Source organism: Lepisma saccharinum, chromosome 6 (genome assembly GCF_977018435.1).
Source record: "Lepisma saccharinum chromosome 6, izLepSacc3.1, whole genome shotgun sequence".
NCBI lineage: Eukaryota > Metazoa > Arthropoda > Insecta > Zygentoma > Lepismatidae > Lepisma > Lepisma saccharinum.
In genome coordinates this window covers 44593898-44608726 of record NC_139234.1, presented here as the reverse complement: position 1 = coordinate 44608726, position 14829 = coordinate 44593898, and the positions used below count along the sequence as shown (strand labels likewise).

The 14829-nt window shown below is 36.5% G+C and overlaps 1 protein-coding gene across 1 annotated transcript in view; it reads right to left on the bottom strand.

Moving 5' to 3' along the window:
• Positions 1-858: 858 nt before the first annotated feature.
• The window catches only part of LOC145988727 (uncharacterized), a 45214-nt gene continuing 31243 nt past the window's right edge, over positions 859-14829 (bottom strand). Inside the window, exons 4-5 of the mRNA XM_083123842.1 lie at positions 7050-7207; positions 859-2010 (exon numbers count right to left, since the gene is read on the bottom strand). Coding sequence (XP_082979968.1) covers positions 1891-2010; positions 7050-7207 — 278 coding nt within the window. The 3' untranslated portion in view covers positions 859-1890. The remainder of the gene's footprint in view (positions 2011-7049; positions 7208-14829) is intronic.

Sequence of the window (14829 nt, the reverse complement as noted above, 5' to 3'; positions counted from 1 at the left end):
CACCTTTCACCAATTAAACATACTTTGAGACTTGAGAATACCTGGTGAAGTTGGAAGCAGGCAGTGGCGGCAATTGGGTTCCAGCATTGGGGGTCAGGACAGTTTACTTTCCCTTGGTAGTTTTGCATAGTGCGGGGGCAAAAGTGGCATAACGTGGGGACGAACTGCCCCATGCCCACTCCCCTAATCGCCGCCACTGCAAGCAGGCTGTACCAGAATAATCATTTTAAAAAACCAGGGCATATATGTAGGAAACGTAAATGTTTACGAGAAAATATACACTTTATTTCATTGAGAATTTATGTATATAATTCTTCAAAATGCTTTGAATATTTAAATGCAAAACTAGGAAGTGTTGCATAAAAAATGAGCAAGGTTTACAAAAATGCAACATTTTCTAGTAGAGTGCCGCAGGGAGAGCATTTCGCTCGAGCGCCCAATAGTTCGCACGTTTGACGCTAGGTAGCGTTCGGAAATGAGAGCTTCTTCGTTCGAGCGAATAATGCTCGAACAGGCAAAACGAGTGTTGTAGCCTACACTCGAAGCTCAGTAGTACACGTATAACTGTAATATGCCTGTGGTAGTGGGCCCTAAATATGGATCGTGAAATAAAGAACGCAGTGAACATAGTCATCATCTCTATGTTAAAATGTAGTTTAGTGTATCTTACAAACACACAGTGATATATATGAAAATGAAATAGATGATTGTGGGCTGTAACTACCAAGGTGGATATTTTACATGTAGATGTGTGTCTACAATTATTTTATTGTCACAATAAAAATATATTCCATTGCATAAGCTCGAGAGTAGCGCGCCAGAGTATGAGTGAGCGAAAGTGACCCCATGCAGTACTCTTTTGCATGAATTCATAATGCCTCTCACACTATTAGCAATTGTCTTTGGCTAACATATAGACTATATGTCTGGACCTGATACAATTGTGCAGATTAATACCGAATTTATCTAAAATTGGCACAAAATACAATCTTGTGTGTCTGTTGCAAGTAGATATTTATTCCATTTCCCATGTTCCTACCAAAAGTGAATCTGTGCTGGGTATAAGCCATGTAATGTATCTTATGTACAAGGGCTGCAGTGTCATTGGATATGACTTTGTACAATGATGAGCGAATTCTTCATAAGGTATTTATAATGTAATAATCAGAGTATGATGTATAACAGAAGCTAGAATAGCCAGGTACAAAATAAAGTACAACGGCATGCTCAAGCTTTTAATAAACAGTAGTAAAGCCAAGGCGAATCAGAATTGTTTAGTACAGTCTAACAAATGAAGTATGATCATTTTAAGAAATTGAAATCTTATAATTAGTTTCAGAAATATGGTCATTTGCAATATGTTATGTGTACTTTCCTTAAAGAATTACAAGAGTATAAGCTTCGAATTATTGCTTTCGATATGACTGCTTAAAATCTATATTGAAATAAAGCATTCATGCAAACTTAACCTTTTGACAATACAATTTCAATATTTACATGAACACTTATTGCAGGACATAGATAGTCTAAATAATTATATTTAGAGTATCTGTATTTTTAAGATGTACTTTGTAGTGATTAGTACTGAATGCCAGATCGTAACGAAGAAACCACTTGCATAATATGAATTTAAAGTGTTCATCCCACGCTCCATTTCACTTGGTTTGTTTGAAGGTACGTTGTACTTCTTAAAGCAAGGATTATCTACGCAATTGCTGCAATTAGTTTTACAAGTACATTACTTGAATCAAGGGTTCAGTTTAGCAAGGAAACGATGCCTCCTAATACTCTTGTACACAGTGTACTCTTCAAAAATGTTCAGTTTACGTGAAGAGAGTTATTGCACTGAAGATTAGCTGATTTTCCATAAAAATTGTCTCCTGCAGCTCACTATGTCCCACATTCCACATTGAACCACCAGTCACACACCAAATACTGCTGGTTGAAAAGGGTTCCATTTGGACACAACATGGGATGGCCTCTGCCATTACCAAGACATATGTGGAACACCTGAAAAACAGAAATATGTAGCGGAATGATCGTGTCAGATGGTGTACAATTGTTCAAAATAGATAAATAAATATAAATAAAATGTCTATTTTTTTCAATTTGGGTTTATAATTAGTATAATGATATAGTTCAGTATCAGCTCCAAGACTGCGAGAAAACGTCACCCTGTGCTCCAATTGCAATGTTTCCGTCTTGAAGGCCCATCGTGTTCTAGAGGAATTTGGGATATTTAATGTCCTGTTTTTTAAGGCTTACAAAGGCTTTTTTCCACTAATGTTCGTTGACAAGTTCTATATTAAATATATAAGTGCTATTTTCAAGAATAAGATAACGTCAGTTGAACAACTGTACCTTACATTCAGTTTGGTAGCTGGGTTGAGAACTTTTGAAAAGTCAACTTTCTTACACTTGAGTTTCTCTCAATGATAATTATGCTACTGTGGTTCTACTTAATACTAATGTATGAAACTGCTTTCACTGCTGAATAAACTTTGTCAACGACGGGACGATTTGATACAGCTTAAACGTATTAAGTGCACTCAACTAGAACATGCTATGATGATCAAGAGTATAACGCAAAATTGAGGTTTTTATTTTATACCAATCAGGACGCTGACCATAGACGGGAGAAGACAACAGTTCTCATAGAATGACCAAGCACAGTCCTTACTTTTTTCAAAGTCTTGTCTGATGAAAAGTCATGTCAGACAAAAAAACAATGGATTCTTTGTAGTAAACTATTTGTGAAAAATAACGTTGTGTAAAATTAATATTCCGTTGTTGGTAGCGATATTTAACGTCACTGAAATTGTTATTTCTCTCCGTTCTTTTTGGTTCATGTTCTGAACAATGGAATTTTTTTAAAATTTAACCTCAGTGCATAACACATAATAAACAAACGAATATACAAATAAGTGAAATAGATTGCATTCATGAGAATCAGGTGCTCAATAGTATATATAGTGTAAAAAATATAATTAAATTATCCAGTCGCAAGATTAGATTTTGTGTTTTTGTAACTCATTCGTTTTTGTAAGTTTTTAAAATCATGTTTCTATTTTTTCATTCATGTAGTTCTGTGCATACTCAATTTAAAATGTGTTTGTAGCTGTTTTATATTTATTGCTTTGGTGCATACGAGTGTAACACATAATAAACAAACGAATATACAAATAAGTGAAAGAGATTGCATTCATGAGAATCAGGTGCTCAATAGTATATATAGTGTAAAAAAAATATAATTAAATTATCCAGTCGCAAGATTAGATTTTGTGTTTTTGTAACTCATTCGTTTTTGTAAGTTTTTAAAATCATGTTTCTATTTTTTCATTCATGTAGTTCTGTGCATACTCAATTTAAAATGTGTTTGTAGCTGTTTTATATTTATTGCTTTGGTGCATACGAGTGTAAATTTACAGCACTAAGAAAATTTAAAATAAATAAAATTGAACTATGGACAACAAAATTACAGACTGAAATTTTATCCACTACAAAAATACCAGTTGCGTGTAGAAAATATGTATCTCTCAACAAATATTGCACTTCAAAAGAAAGTCGTTTCTGTATTTATCACAAAAAAAGGAAGGACATTTTGATGTTAATTTTTTTTAACGGTGTATCATACATTTTAGTTTTAAAAACCGTGTAACTAAAAAATTCATTAGCGAAACCGAGAGGTATTTGCAAGGTTTATGTGTGTGTGTGTGTCAAAGCAAAGTTGTTTAAGTCCACTTACATTCTCAAATAAGCTGATCGGGACGCAATTTACCGGATCGCTGCACTGTGCTGGAATCCATCCCGGGATCCTTTTATTACAAGGTGACATTAGCTACAAGGCACTACACTAACGATGAGGCAGAACTCGAATAGTTATTGCTACAAGTTTGAACAATAATTTCCACTGTAAATAACAAAATAATAAGATCTATTCTGGAAACCGATCCCTTATCGTAGACATATAAAGAGACGGGTGACGTGGGAATGGGCAGTGGTGAGAAATGTTACGACGTGATTTAGTTCTGCCTGGAAGTTTTCGAATGTGAGTGTAGGAACTTGCGTGATGAAATGCGAGGGAAAGACACGGCACGGCTATCCTTACATAAACAAAGTGGGAGAGAGCACCCTGTATTCATTTATTTACATCAAGAATCTTGAGACTACTGGAACGCTTAGATCATAAGATGTGTGCACCAGCGGCGTAGTGCCCACGTAAGGCTTGTAAGTCCACCTTACAAGTTGAAATTATTGAATAAAACTTATTTCATTCCCGTATTTATCGCTTGAACACATATAGCAATATCAACTGCAAGTAGAACTTTTAACGAAACAATTGAGGACTTGTTTCGATTCGAGTTGTTTCTCTGTAAGGCTTCTTCAGAGGACTTACGTGCGGGTGAATGGAAGAAATGATTTTGGCTCGCCCATGGTGGGTGTGTTTGCTTACGTAGTATCTTCTCAACCAATGACATGGCGCCCCGATTCTCAGCACTTGTAAGACGCATTACGACTTACGAGCAGACGCGCGCGAGAGAGAGATAGAAGATTCAGTGTTTCTATTAGCCAGCCATTACAGTATTTTGTGCAACATGGAAAAATAATTGCACAAGTTCAAGAGTGAGTGAAAATGAGTGTGTGGTTGATATGAACAAGTGTGAGTGCGTAGTTGAATCTGTTTTAAAACAACCCTTTTCGTCTTTGACATTCGCGTGTAAACAAGACATCCTCAACAGAGGTAGGCCGACACCAGAACTGAAAGATTTGAAAAAGGAGAGAAAAGGAAAAGGTATGTACACATTTCAAACATCGTGGTACGATCGGAACAAATGGCTTTGTGGTTGCGCAGGAACGAAAAAGTTATATTGTTTCCCGTGCCTTTTATTTTCAAAGGAAAAGAATGTGTGGAGTAATTTTGGTGTTACGGATATCTGCAATTTTTCTTTATTGAAAAAGCGGCACGTTGAATCGAAATCTCATATTTATGCATTGTCAAGTATTATTAAATTTGGCCAAACGAGAATAGAAACTTCCCTGAGTGAAGCATTCAAACAATCCGTGAAACAATATAATGAAAAAGTGACAAACAATCGCTACATTATGCATCGCCTTATCGATATCGTTTGTTTTCTGGGGAGGCAGGAACAAGCATTTAGAGGACATGATGAATCGAGTCAGTCACAGAATAGAGGAAACTACTTAGAGCTATTGAATTTCATGGCAAAAACTGATGAAATATTAGCTCATCATTTGCGTACAGCTACTGTATTTTCCGGTACTTCTCCAGAGATTCAAGATGACCTCATACAGTCAGTGGCTCAAGTGAAGACCAGTGAAATAAAAAAGGAAATTAAAGAATCCAATTACATTGCCGTAATAATGGACGAGACGACAGACATCTCTCACAAATCCCAACTTTCAACTGTATTTAGATTCGTTTCTTCAGGCGGTGAGGTACAAGAGAGGTTTCTGCGATTTGATGACGTAAGCAGTGATCGTACTGCCAGCAACTTAGCAGAACACTTGTTTAGTTATTTGATTGAATTCGAGTTGAATTAGTTTGTCAAACATATGATGGGGCAAGTGTTATGGCAGGAGCACACAATGGTTTACAACGGAGAGTTAGGGAAAAATTCCAACAGGCTACATTTGTTCACTGTTACGCCCATAAATTCAACCTAGTTTTACAACAGGCAACAGACAGTATTAAAGAGTGCAAGATTTTTTTTCAGAAATGTTCTGGCTTTTCTTCATTTTTTTCGAAATCAACAAAAAGAATGAATGCTCTTGAGAAAATTGTTAATAGGTGGTTTCCCACAGTTTCACCCACAAGGTGGATTTACAGCACGAGGCTCGTACATGTAATTTCTTCTGTTAAAGATGAGCTGGAGGAACTATTGAAGAATATGATGGAAGATGATGAAGAGTAGGACGTGGAATCAAGAATGGCTGCTAGGGGATTTTATCACACTATCCAAGAGTTTGAATTTTGTTTTCTCCTCAGTATTTTTTCTTCAGTGTTTCCTAAGGCCGAAGTGCTTTTTAAAATCTTGCAAAAAAAAAAATTTCTGACATTGGATTTTGCCTAAAAAAGGTTGAGCAATTCAAAACCGATTTGCAAGCACTGCGTGAACAGTTTGAGGTCATTTGGTCAAAAACAAATGAACACAAACAGTGCAATTCGAAGGTCAAGAGATCGAGGCTCGAGTTTGATGCTAAAACATCGTTTCGTGTGTTATTTTATGAAATATTGGACACACTGATGGTAAAAACGACCGAGAGATTTGGAAGCATGGAGGAGTTAAAGTTTCTGGCTTTGTTGGATTTTGATAAATTTCCCGATTACGTAGTAATCTTTCCAGAAAAAGAGTTTGTGTCCTTAACTAAGCTGTATGCGAAATTTTTCAATTGCTACCAGTTGAAAGTTGAGCTACAGGTAATTTATTCTGAAGCCGAATATGGAGTAAACAGTGTGTTTGAACTTCATGAGTACTTGCGTACTACCCATTTGAATGAAGCTGTTGAACAAGTGTACAAACTAACAGAATTGTTCCTCACTATTCCTGCTTCAAGCTCGTCGGTGGAAAGGTCGTTCTCTGCACTGAAGAGGATTCATACGTTTCAACGCAGCACACAGACTCAGGCAAGGAAATCTGACTTGGGACTTATATCCATTGAAAAGGAGCTACTAAAGACATTGACCAGAAACCCCCGATTCTACGACGACGTGATTGAGGTGTTCAGATTAAAGGATCGTCGGATTGAGTTACAGTATAAATGAGAATTTTCAGTAAGTAATACATATGCTATTATTGTTAACATAGAGTGTGTGCATTTTGTGTTTGAAATTATTGAGTATGCCCATGCATGACTTAGATTCAAATAGATTCTATTTAGTTAAATATCTTTGAGTTTTCTTTATCCAATATTCAGGTCAGATTTTTTTTGGAAGCCTTACACCTTTCATACAATCACGCTACGCCACTGGCGTGCACACTTCCGCAAGTAATCTTTACTTAACTTGAGGAGTACCTAAAAATACTTACTTGACATCTAGCCTCGGGATCTACAAAGATACCCTGTCGGTGGCTTCTCTTACAGGAGAATGTGGTTATCGGAGGCTTGTTATAAGTTGGGTAGTCTGTGCCTGGAATTCCTGGAATAGCCCCTCTCTTGTGGGGTAAACCTCGAACTGATGTTCTTCCTGGAAATTGGAAATATATTATGGACACAACAAACTTACATCGATATTGGAAATACCGAAATAGCGATATACCGGGGATGGATAATAAGAAACCAAAGAATTTTCTTTCATCCCGTTCAAAAATTCCAACCTAAGACCCTAGTAGTGTGTCTAGTGACGTTAACGCAATATCTTGGAAACATTTTACGTTGTTTCTATATTTGATATTATTTGGTATTACAATTATTAAAACATACTCTCAAAATCTCAAAAAAGTCATTACACATTGTGAACCATGGTTGATATTATTATCTCAGTTTCTAATTAATAAAGTTACCATTTTTACGCGATTCTATATTAAACAATTACATTTAGGAGAATAATAAAGGATGCATTGGTAAAAATCTGTATTAGTCAAGTTTTTAGAAGTTGGGTTAATTAAAAGATAGGGTAATCGGGTCTGGACCCAAACCAATGAAATTGTGCTCTCATTAGAAATCGAACTGGAATCCGTTGATAGTGCTAGACTTTCTCTCTATTTCCGTTTTTACGTCGCTTTTCTACCTCTTGGATTAATAGCGATGAAGATATTGAATGATAAAATGGTTGATGGGGCAAAGTACAGTGGGATCCATGAGTATTACCGTGCAAATTGTCCATCACCATGTTCCTGCACTTTATTTAACCCAATAAGAGCTTCAGAATTAAAAGAAAACTCAAAACAAGCTGTTGACAACTTCAGCACCAGAATACATAAAAATCCATCGCTTAAGAACACATACTGTAGGATGTAAGAGAAAAATTAATGAAAATAGGCATGGACAATTTGCCGAGCAATACTAGTGAATCCCACTGTACATACGTGTTTAGCCAGGGTTCGTACCTAGAACTTTTGACTTTGTAGCCCTTTACGTTGACCACTTTTTGTCGAAGGTCGGCAATGATACCAAGAATAAATGATACTATAGTAATAATGACTGCGCTAACAGGAAAGGCTCATAAACCTGTATTAATGTATCATTATATCAATTCGTATTTAAAGGAAAAACTTTTAAAACGTAATTTTTATTGTAATTTTAAGAGATGCAATCTCTCCCCTTAACAAACAGCTTCCATTAACCTCTAGATGAGGATAGAAGGTTCCGGGCTCAAATCCCGATCTGGGGTTACTTTCGTACTTTGCCTGTTTTCCTTCAACTATGTAATTCATCCCATCGTCTCGATTAGCAGAGATGTAGATTCAAAAAGTAACACGATATGCTACCGTCATTTTGTTATATTACAATAAGGACATTTAACCATTTACGAAATCATAACGTATATTCTCTATAGTGCGTGTTTCTCCTGTGTAACGTTACACGTACAAATTTACAATATTTCAAAGTACGTTTCTTTCTGGTAAACAACAGTTATCAATTTATGAAGGTAAGGCAAATATAGTAATACCCTCAAAGTAATGAAGTATCGTTACAATTACTAACTCAAGTACCGAAAGAGTAACGACTATTCGAAGATCGAGCTGCTCCGAGTATCACAGCATAGGCATGGTGGTTCCGTTTTCTTTATTCTTGCATCAATTTCATTCAATCAGTGACTATATTCTAGACAACGTGGCCATAGAAGCAGACAAGTGGATGACTCAATGACAAGAAGTCTTGTAGTACTGTAGCACCACTGAGTTTACTATAAATTCCTACCGAAAATTCCATTGTACTGTAGATAGATGATGGTATGTGAACTTCTCAAGCTAGTTGCAGTGCAATTTGATGAGCTTCCTTTTCCAATGTAATTTGATGAGTTCGCATGTAAGTAATTCTACTCGGAAGAAAGATTAACCCTAGGCATTCCTTTCACACATACGATCCTATGTGAATTCTCTCATCAACCAGATTCGAGGAAAATCAGAACTGCATTTCAGGTGAAAGACGTGCATGTACGATGTGAACTGAGTGCAATTAACTGTGTTCATCAAGCCAATAAACGCAAAATGTGAAGCTCTTCTTGTTGTGAGTGTATGAGCGGTACATGAGAATATGCCATCATCGATGCACTGTGTGCATTGTGCTTCCCTCGACTTTTCATTTCAGAAATAAAACCGAGCTTTCGCCTTCAGAAAGAATATCGGTTTCAAAAGAGAATTTGCCTGATTTTCTGTAACACCACTTCCAATGTAAAAGTATTGACATAAACAACATTCCTTTTAAAAACATAAAAGCGCATGATTATTTACACGACGTCTTGTAAAGGTCAAATCTCAAATTGAAAATTTCTTGATTTAGTATCCAAAAAATCGTGTGTGAACGGACAAGGACACTTATGTTCAATGTTAAGACAGTTTATACTGAAATTATCTAATATTTTCCAACCATGTCAGCCACTGTAGAACAAAATAAGTTTGGAAAACTGCATGAAGGACTTGAATTTTGTTGGAACTGAAAAATAGTAATGATCACAACTTTATAATTTCAGATTTGTGTTGCATTCGTCCCAAAATAAACGCCACACTTACAAACAGCTATATTCTGTATTTTCACTGGTACTTGTGTGGTACCTGTTGCTTCTATTTATAACAATAATTTTTAATTCTCAATATTACTCGTTCTCCCAAATAATTCTGACAGACCCTATATCATAATCATTCAGCTGCCTTTGGACACTTTCTTTTAATTAAATGTTTTGTGAAATTTGAAACTACTGCACTGACAGGTACCCTTCTATGAGTGTTACTTTTAAGTCCTTAGTTACAAGGACTCTCCTATAGGAACGCCGCTTTATTATGTTTATATGTTCAGGAGCCTCCTATACTACGGCCTCTTTCCAATCTCTACATGTTATGAAGATCAGTATCAACGCATGGAAATTATATTTTAATAAATGTAACGTTGCAAATATTAAAGAAAATTATAAGTTAAAAGGATTGATAAAAATTAAAGAATTAATCTTACTTGTGAATTATGAATACCCAGAAAGGCAGAAAGCTAAATTCTCTCCTTGATTACCACAGATAGTTGAAAATCGCTTAGCAACGTAATCAACAAACTTCCGCTATAAAAGCAAGAAATTCAAATAGAAATATGGAGACATATGAGGTCTTAACCAGTGTGTACTCCACTCCCAAGTCCCTCCAAGTTAGGATCTTAATCCGTTGGATGACGACTTAGTTGATTGAGGATCACTTCGGAAACCTGGAAGGGGGAGGAGGTCTTAACCTAATCCCAATCAGGACCTTTCGACTGATAATCACCAGCAGAGTCTCTAATAAGGCGACCTGTGGTTTTCACTCGGGTACCTTTTTCTCACCGCTAACAAGCATTTTGATTTTTCGCAGGAAACAACTTCAAGAAATTCTACGCAAAGCTACGTCTTGGAATAGCGGTATCACATAAAGCTGGTGATATCAGTACATAGAATTGTGATTAGGAAAAGCAGCGACAATAACGACAAAATTTAACCAATAATAGAACGGAAGATTCCGACCTGTATCTCTGGCAACGGACTAGATGTTACCTTAGCCTTAAAAAACAAAGTCCGATACAAGAAGGTAACGATACCTGTGGTGTCCAAAGGAGCCGGACGCGGGTACGTGACAGCACATGAAATGAATATACAGGGTGTTTCCGGGCTGATGGTACAAACTTTCAGGGATGATGGAGAAGGGCGCATGTATCAATTTGAGATAAGGAACCCTGGTCCGGAAACGACTTAGTCGAAAGTTATAGGCGAAAATCGGTGCATGAAGATGTAATACTTTTATTACCTGCACAAGTTTCACAAGCTGCTATATTCATAACAGTTGTTCAAAGTGGCGTCCCCCGGCTTCGCTTCAGGCATGACATCGTCGAACAAAGTTTTGACGTACTCAGACAGCGAGAATTCTTGTGAGGAGATCCTCTGCAGTCTCGCTTCCTGTGACATTATTCGAACGACCCCAGGGTTGTTCCAACGTGTACGCCAGAACTTTGTGCGACGATGTCGTGCCTGCAGGGAAGCCGGAGGACGCCACTTTGAACAACTGTTCTGAATGTAGCAGCTTGTGAAACTTGTGCAGGTAATAAAAGTATTACATCTTCATACACCGATTTTCGCCTATAACATTCGACTAAGTCGTTTCCGGACCAGGGTTCCTTATCTCAAATTGATACATGCGCCCTTCTCCATCATCCCTGAAAGTTTGTACCATCAGCCCGGAAACACCCTGTATGTTTTACTTAAAGTGAATCATTAATTTGTGGTCGTGAAACAAACTGACATGCTTATTTGTAAATAGCTAAATTGTTTATTATTTGTAAGTTACGGGCATAGATCAGACGGCTATTCACACACAGCACACGAACACAAAATTTCACACAGGTCTGCTTACCTGTTAATTTCTCTCACACTTGTAACGTACCGAGTATATGTGCCAAACATTTAAGCACTCGAATTCATTTCCCTTTTCTGCCAGTTGCTCTATATTTCCAAGCCGGCACCCGACGCTCCACAATTCCCCTTGCACTCTCCAATGTTGTCTTTAGACACTTTCTCAGCTCTGGATCCAAGCGTTGCTACTTTCTAAAGATCTTGTAGCCATTATCTGAGGAACTCCTCAGACAGTTTTATGAACCAAGTTTGTTTGCCTTTCACCTTAAGAACTTATCCTTCATGTGAGAGTCACGACTCTCAAATTATACTAGGTCCGTGTGGAGTTTCACTGAGGCTTTGCTGGTGAATGTACTGACCATTGTCAAAGCTCCAGCTGCTCCTATGTAACTAAATCTCACAAATATATATAATTTCTGGGAACATGAAATCAGAGAATATATCTTTTATCCGCATCTACTTATGGACAGTCACATGAGCGTCACCAGAAATTTCTGTAAGGCGTTCAGGCCATTGATAAAACTTGAATATTATAATTAGTATGCTTATGAATACTATTAGCTATTAAATCACATCAAATATAAATTAATAAAAATAAACAAATAAATACCATATTTATAATAATATTAATAATAATTATTATTATTCTTTTGAAGATTTTGCTACTCGATCCACCACGAGACCTCCCCGATAGCGCAGTGGTAGCGTCGTGTACCGTTAGTGTACTGAAATGCGTAGTCACTCCTTTTTGTTATTAACTTTTACACACCTCGTTCAAGAAAAAGCTTTAAAAAATGGGGGGAATTTTGTCCTAAAATTAATGTTGTGTGGTTTCTCACATAAAACATCTCATTGTTAGAATTTTGAAAACCGTGGAACTATTTATTTATTGGATTACATAGTATAATTTTAAAACATAAACTGGTTCCAGTATTTTACACTCATTTTTTTTATCTAACACAGTTTCTACTTAGATTATAATACTAATTAACTAAGCGAACTTTATTTCTGTTATTAACAATGAAAGTAATACATTTTCTGCTTTTTTATAAATAGAAATTAACGATGCTAATTTCCGGAGGGGTCGACATTCCGACATTCCCAACATAACATGTTGAGATTTTATAACATATACATTTAAGATAGTTACTCATGATATTGGCTGATTCCTTGAAATGATTCATATTGAAACAGCTATTAGCATATGTTACCTAAAATATTTAGGACATACTATTGAATTATGTTACTGGTGATTCACTGACGTACGCAGGAACTTTTTTTTTGTTATAGGGGGCGGCGGATACACTATTTTTAACCTTCTTTTTAAAAATTGTTTCAAACTTTGTTGAAGTTGTTCAAACATATAGACGGTAATCGGGAGTCGTTTTCAGGTGAGTTTACATTTGCAACTTTGATTTCTTTACGTACTGTGTGTGCTGACTATGCCATAAGTTCAGAATTCGCAGTCTTCGTCTTTCATGATGTATCTGCACAGTGGGATTGAAGAATTGAAACAAAAACGTAAATAAGTAGAGGGCAAAATCAGTACAATTCCATTCCCCAAAAACAAATAGAAAAAAGAAGAAGAAGAAAGAAGGTACATGGGAATGGACAATTTGCATACTGTTATCTATGCGGAGAGTACGGATTGCTCAGGCTGCCTTCAGGCATTTCTTGCTATCTGTCTCACGCTGAGATTCGCGTAACAAAAAATTAAGAGGTTGATTGATTGGTTTATTTTACTTCGCATTTCTTCCAATTTTGGCTAATCGCGAAGACAAAATATAAAGTTGGTCACGCAATGAAATTATGTCTTTCTATTTGCAATGGCAAAATGCAGCCCTGACAAAGTTTTAATTTTCGCCGCCACAGACTGTATCGATTTTTAAATTTCTGTTCATGCATAAACTAGAAATACCCATTAATCCTTTATTATATTGTACAATGAATTTATTTTATTTATTATGTACTTAACTCTATCATTATATCTGTTTTTGTTATTTCACGTCGCTTCTCTACCTCTTCGGTTAATTGTGACGATGAGGATGAGTAGGACATGTAAAATGGTACATCCAAAAGGCGTGCCGAGACGAGGGGTTTGCGGGTTCATTCTCCCCCACCGAAATACCTTTGAGGAAATTAATACAAGTAACCAAGCATGAAAACTTACCTTTCTTTGTCCTCTTACTTTATCTGGCAATATTTTAATCGTAAAAACTGCCCATTTCTTGCCTACATATGGGGCAGAAGTGTTACCTAAGCAGCCAACTGCAATGTGTTGTAATCAAAGCATTCTTAAACATCAATAAACCTATTTAAGAATAAAGCTCAAAAGTTCCACAAGCTCTCATGAGCAGCGAGTGCAAACTTGAGCAAACTCCTGCATTTCGACGCCGAAAGGACTTTTAATTCACATTCAGTTATAGCAGTATCATGCGTTCAGGCGCACTTGGAAATTCACGTCGCCAACCACTTGGTGTAATATATTGTGTCGAATAATAAGACTGTCTTCCCACGTAAGCCTTGCATATTTTCCACTTTCTACACGCAATAGATTTTATCTGCAAATGCACGCTGAGATATAATTTTCCTGGTATGCTGGCGTTTGTGAAGATTTTTTTTCTCTATTACGAAATATCAACTGCATGTTAATTGTACCACTTTATATAAAAGGTTATTCTTTGAACACACACAAGTGTTGGATTCATGTACAGTTCCCCCCCCCCCTAGTCTAGTTTCTATATAAAACACATTTGTTAATATATTATTTTAAACATTGCCGTGCCCATGATTTTTGCCATCTTTTTCCTGCCTTTGTCGTTATTTCTTAGAAATACTTGGTAAAAGGGGGTTACAACCCCCACCACGCCTTGGGCACGCCACTGAATTTAAATACCTACAAATAATTAGTTCTCCAAACTTCCCCTGTAACTTGCAATACCTTTCTGCATGCAATTTAATTATACTTAATATACGTATTGAATGTGGTATCCCGTTTTACAAGCTGTGACATTACTAAACATTATTTCCCCTTCATACCAATAACAAGATTTGCTAACTTATCAAAGCAATTGCTTGGGAAAACTTCATTCTTGTACTTGCTACATTGCAACACATTATAGTTATAAGGAAATTAGTTGTTGACATTTTCTTTGCAATTATTTACAGTTGGACTAAATGATAGACAATGTCTACCTATTTAATCACCCTCAATTCCCATATGCCAGGTACTCTCTATAGGATACCAACAGCATACGTTCAAACCCTCCAGAACCACAATAAGT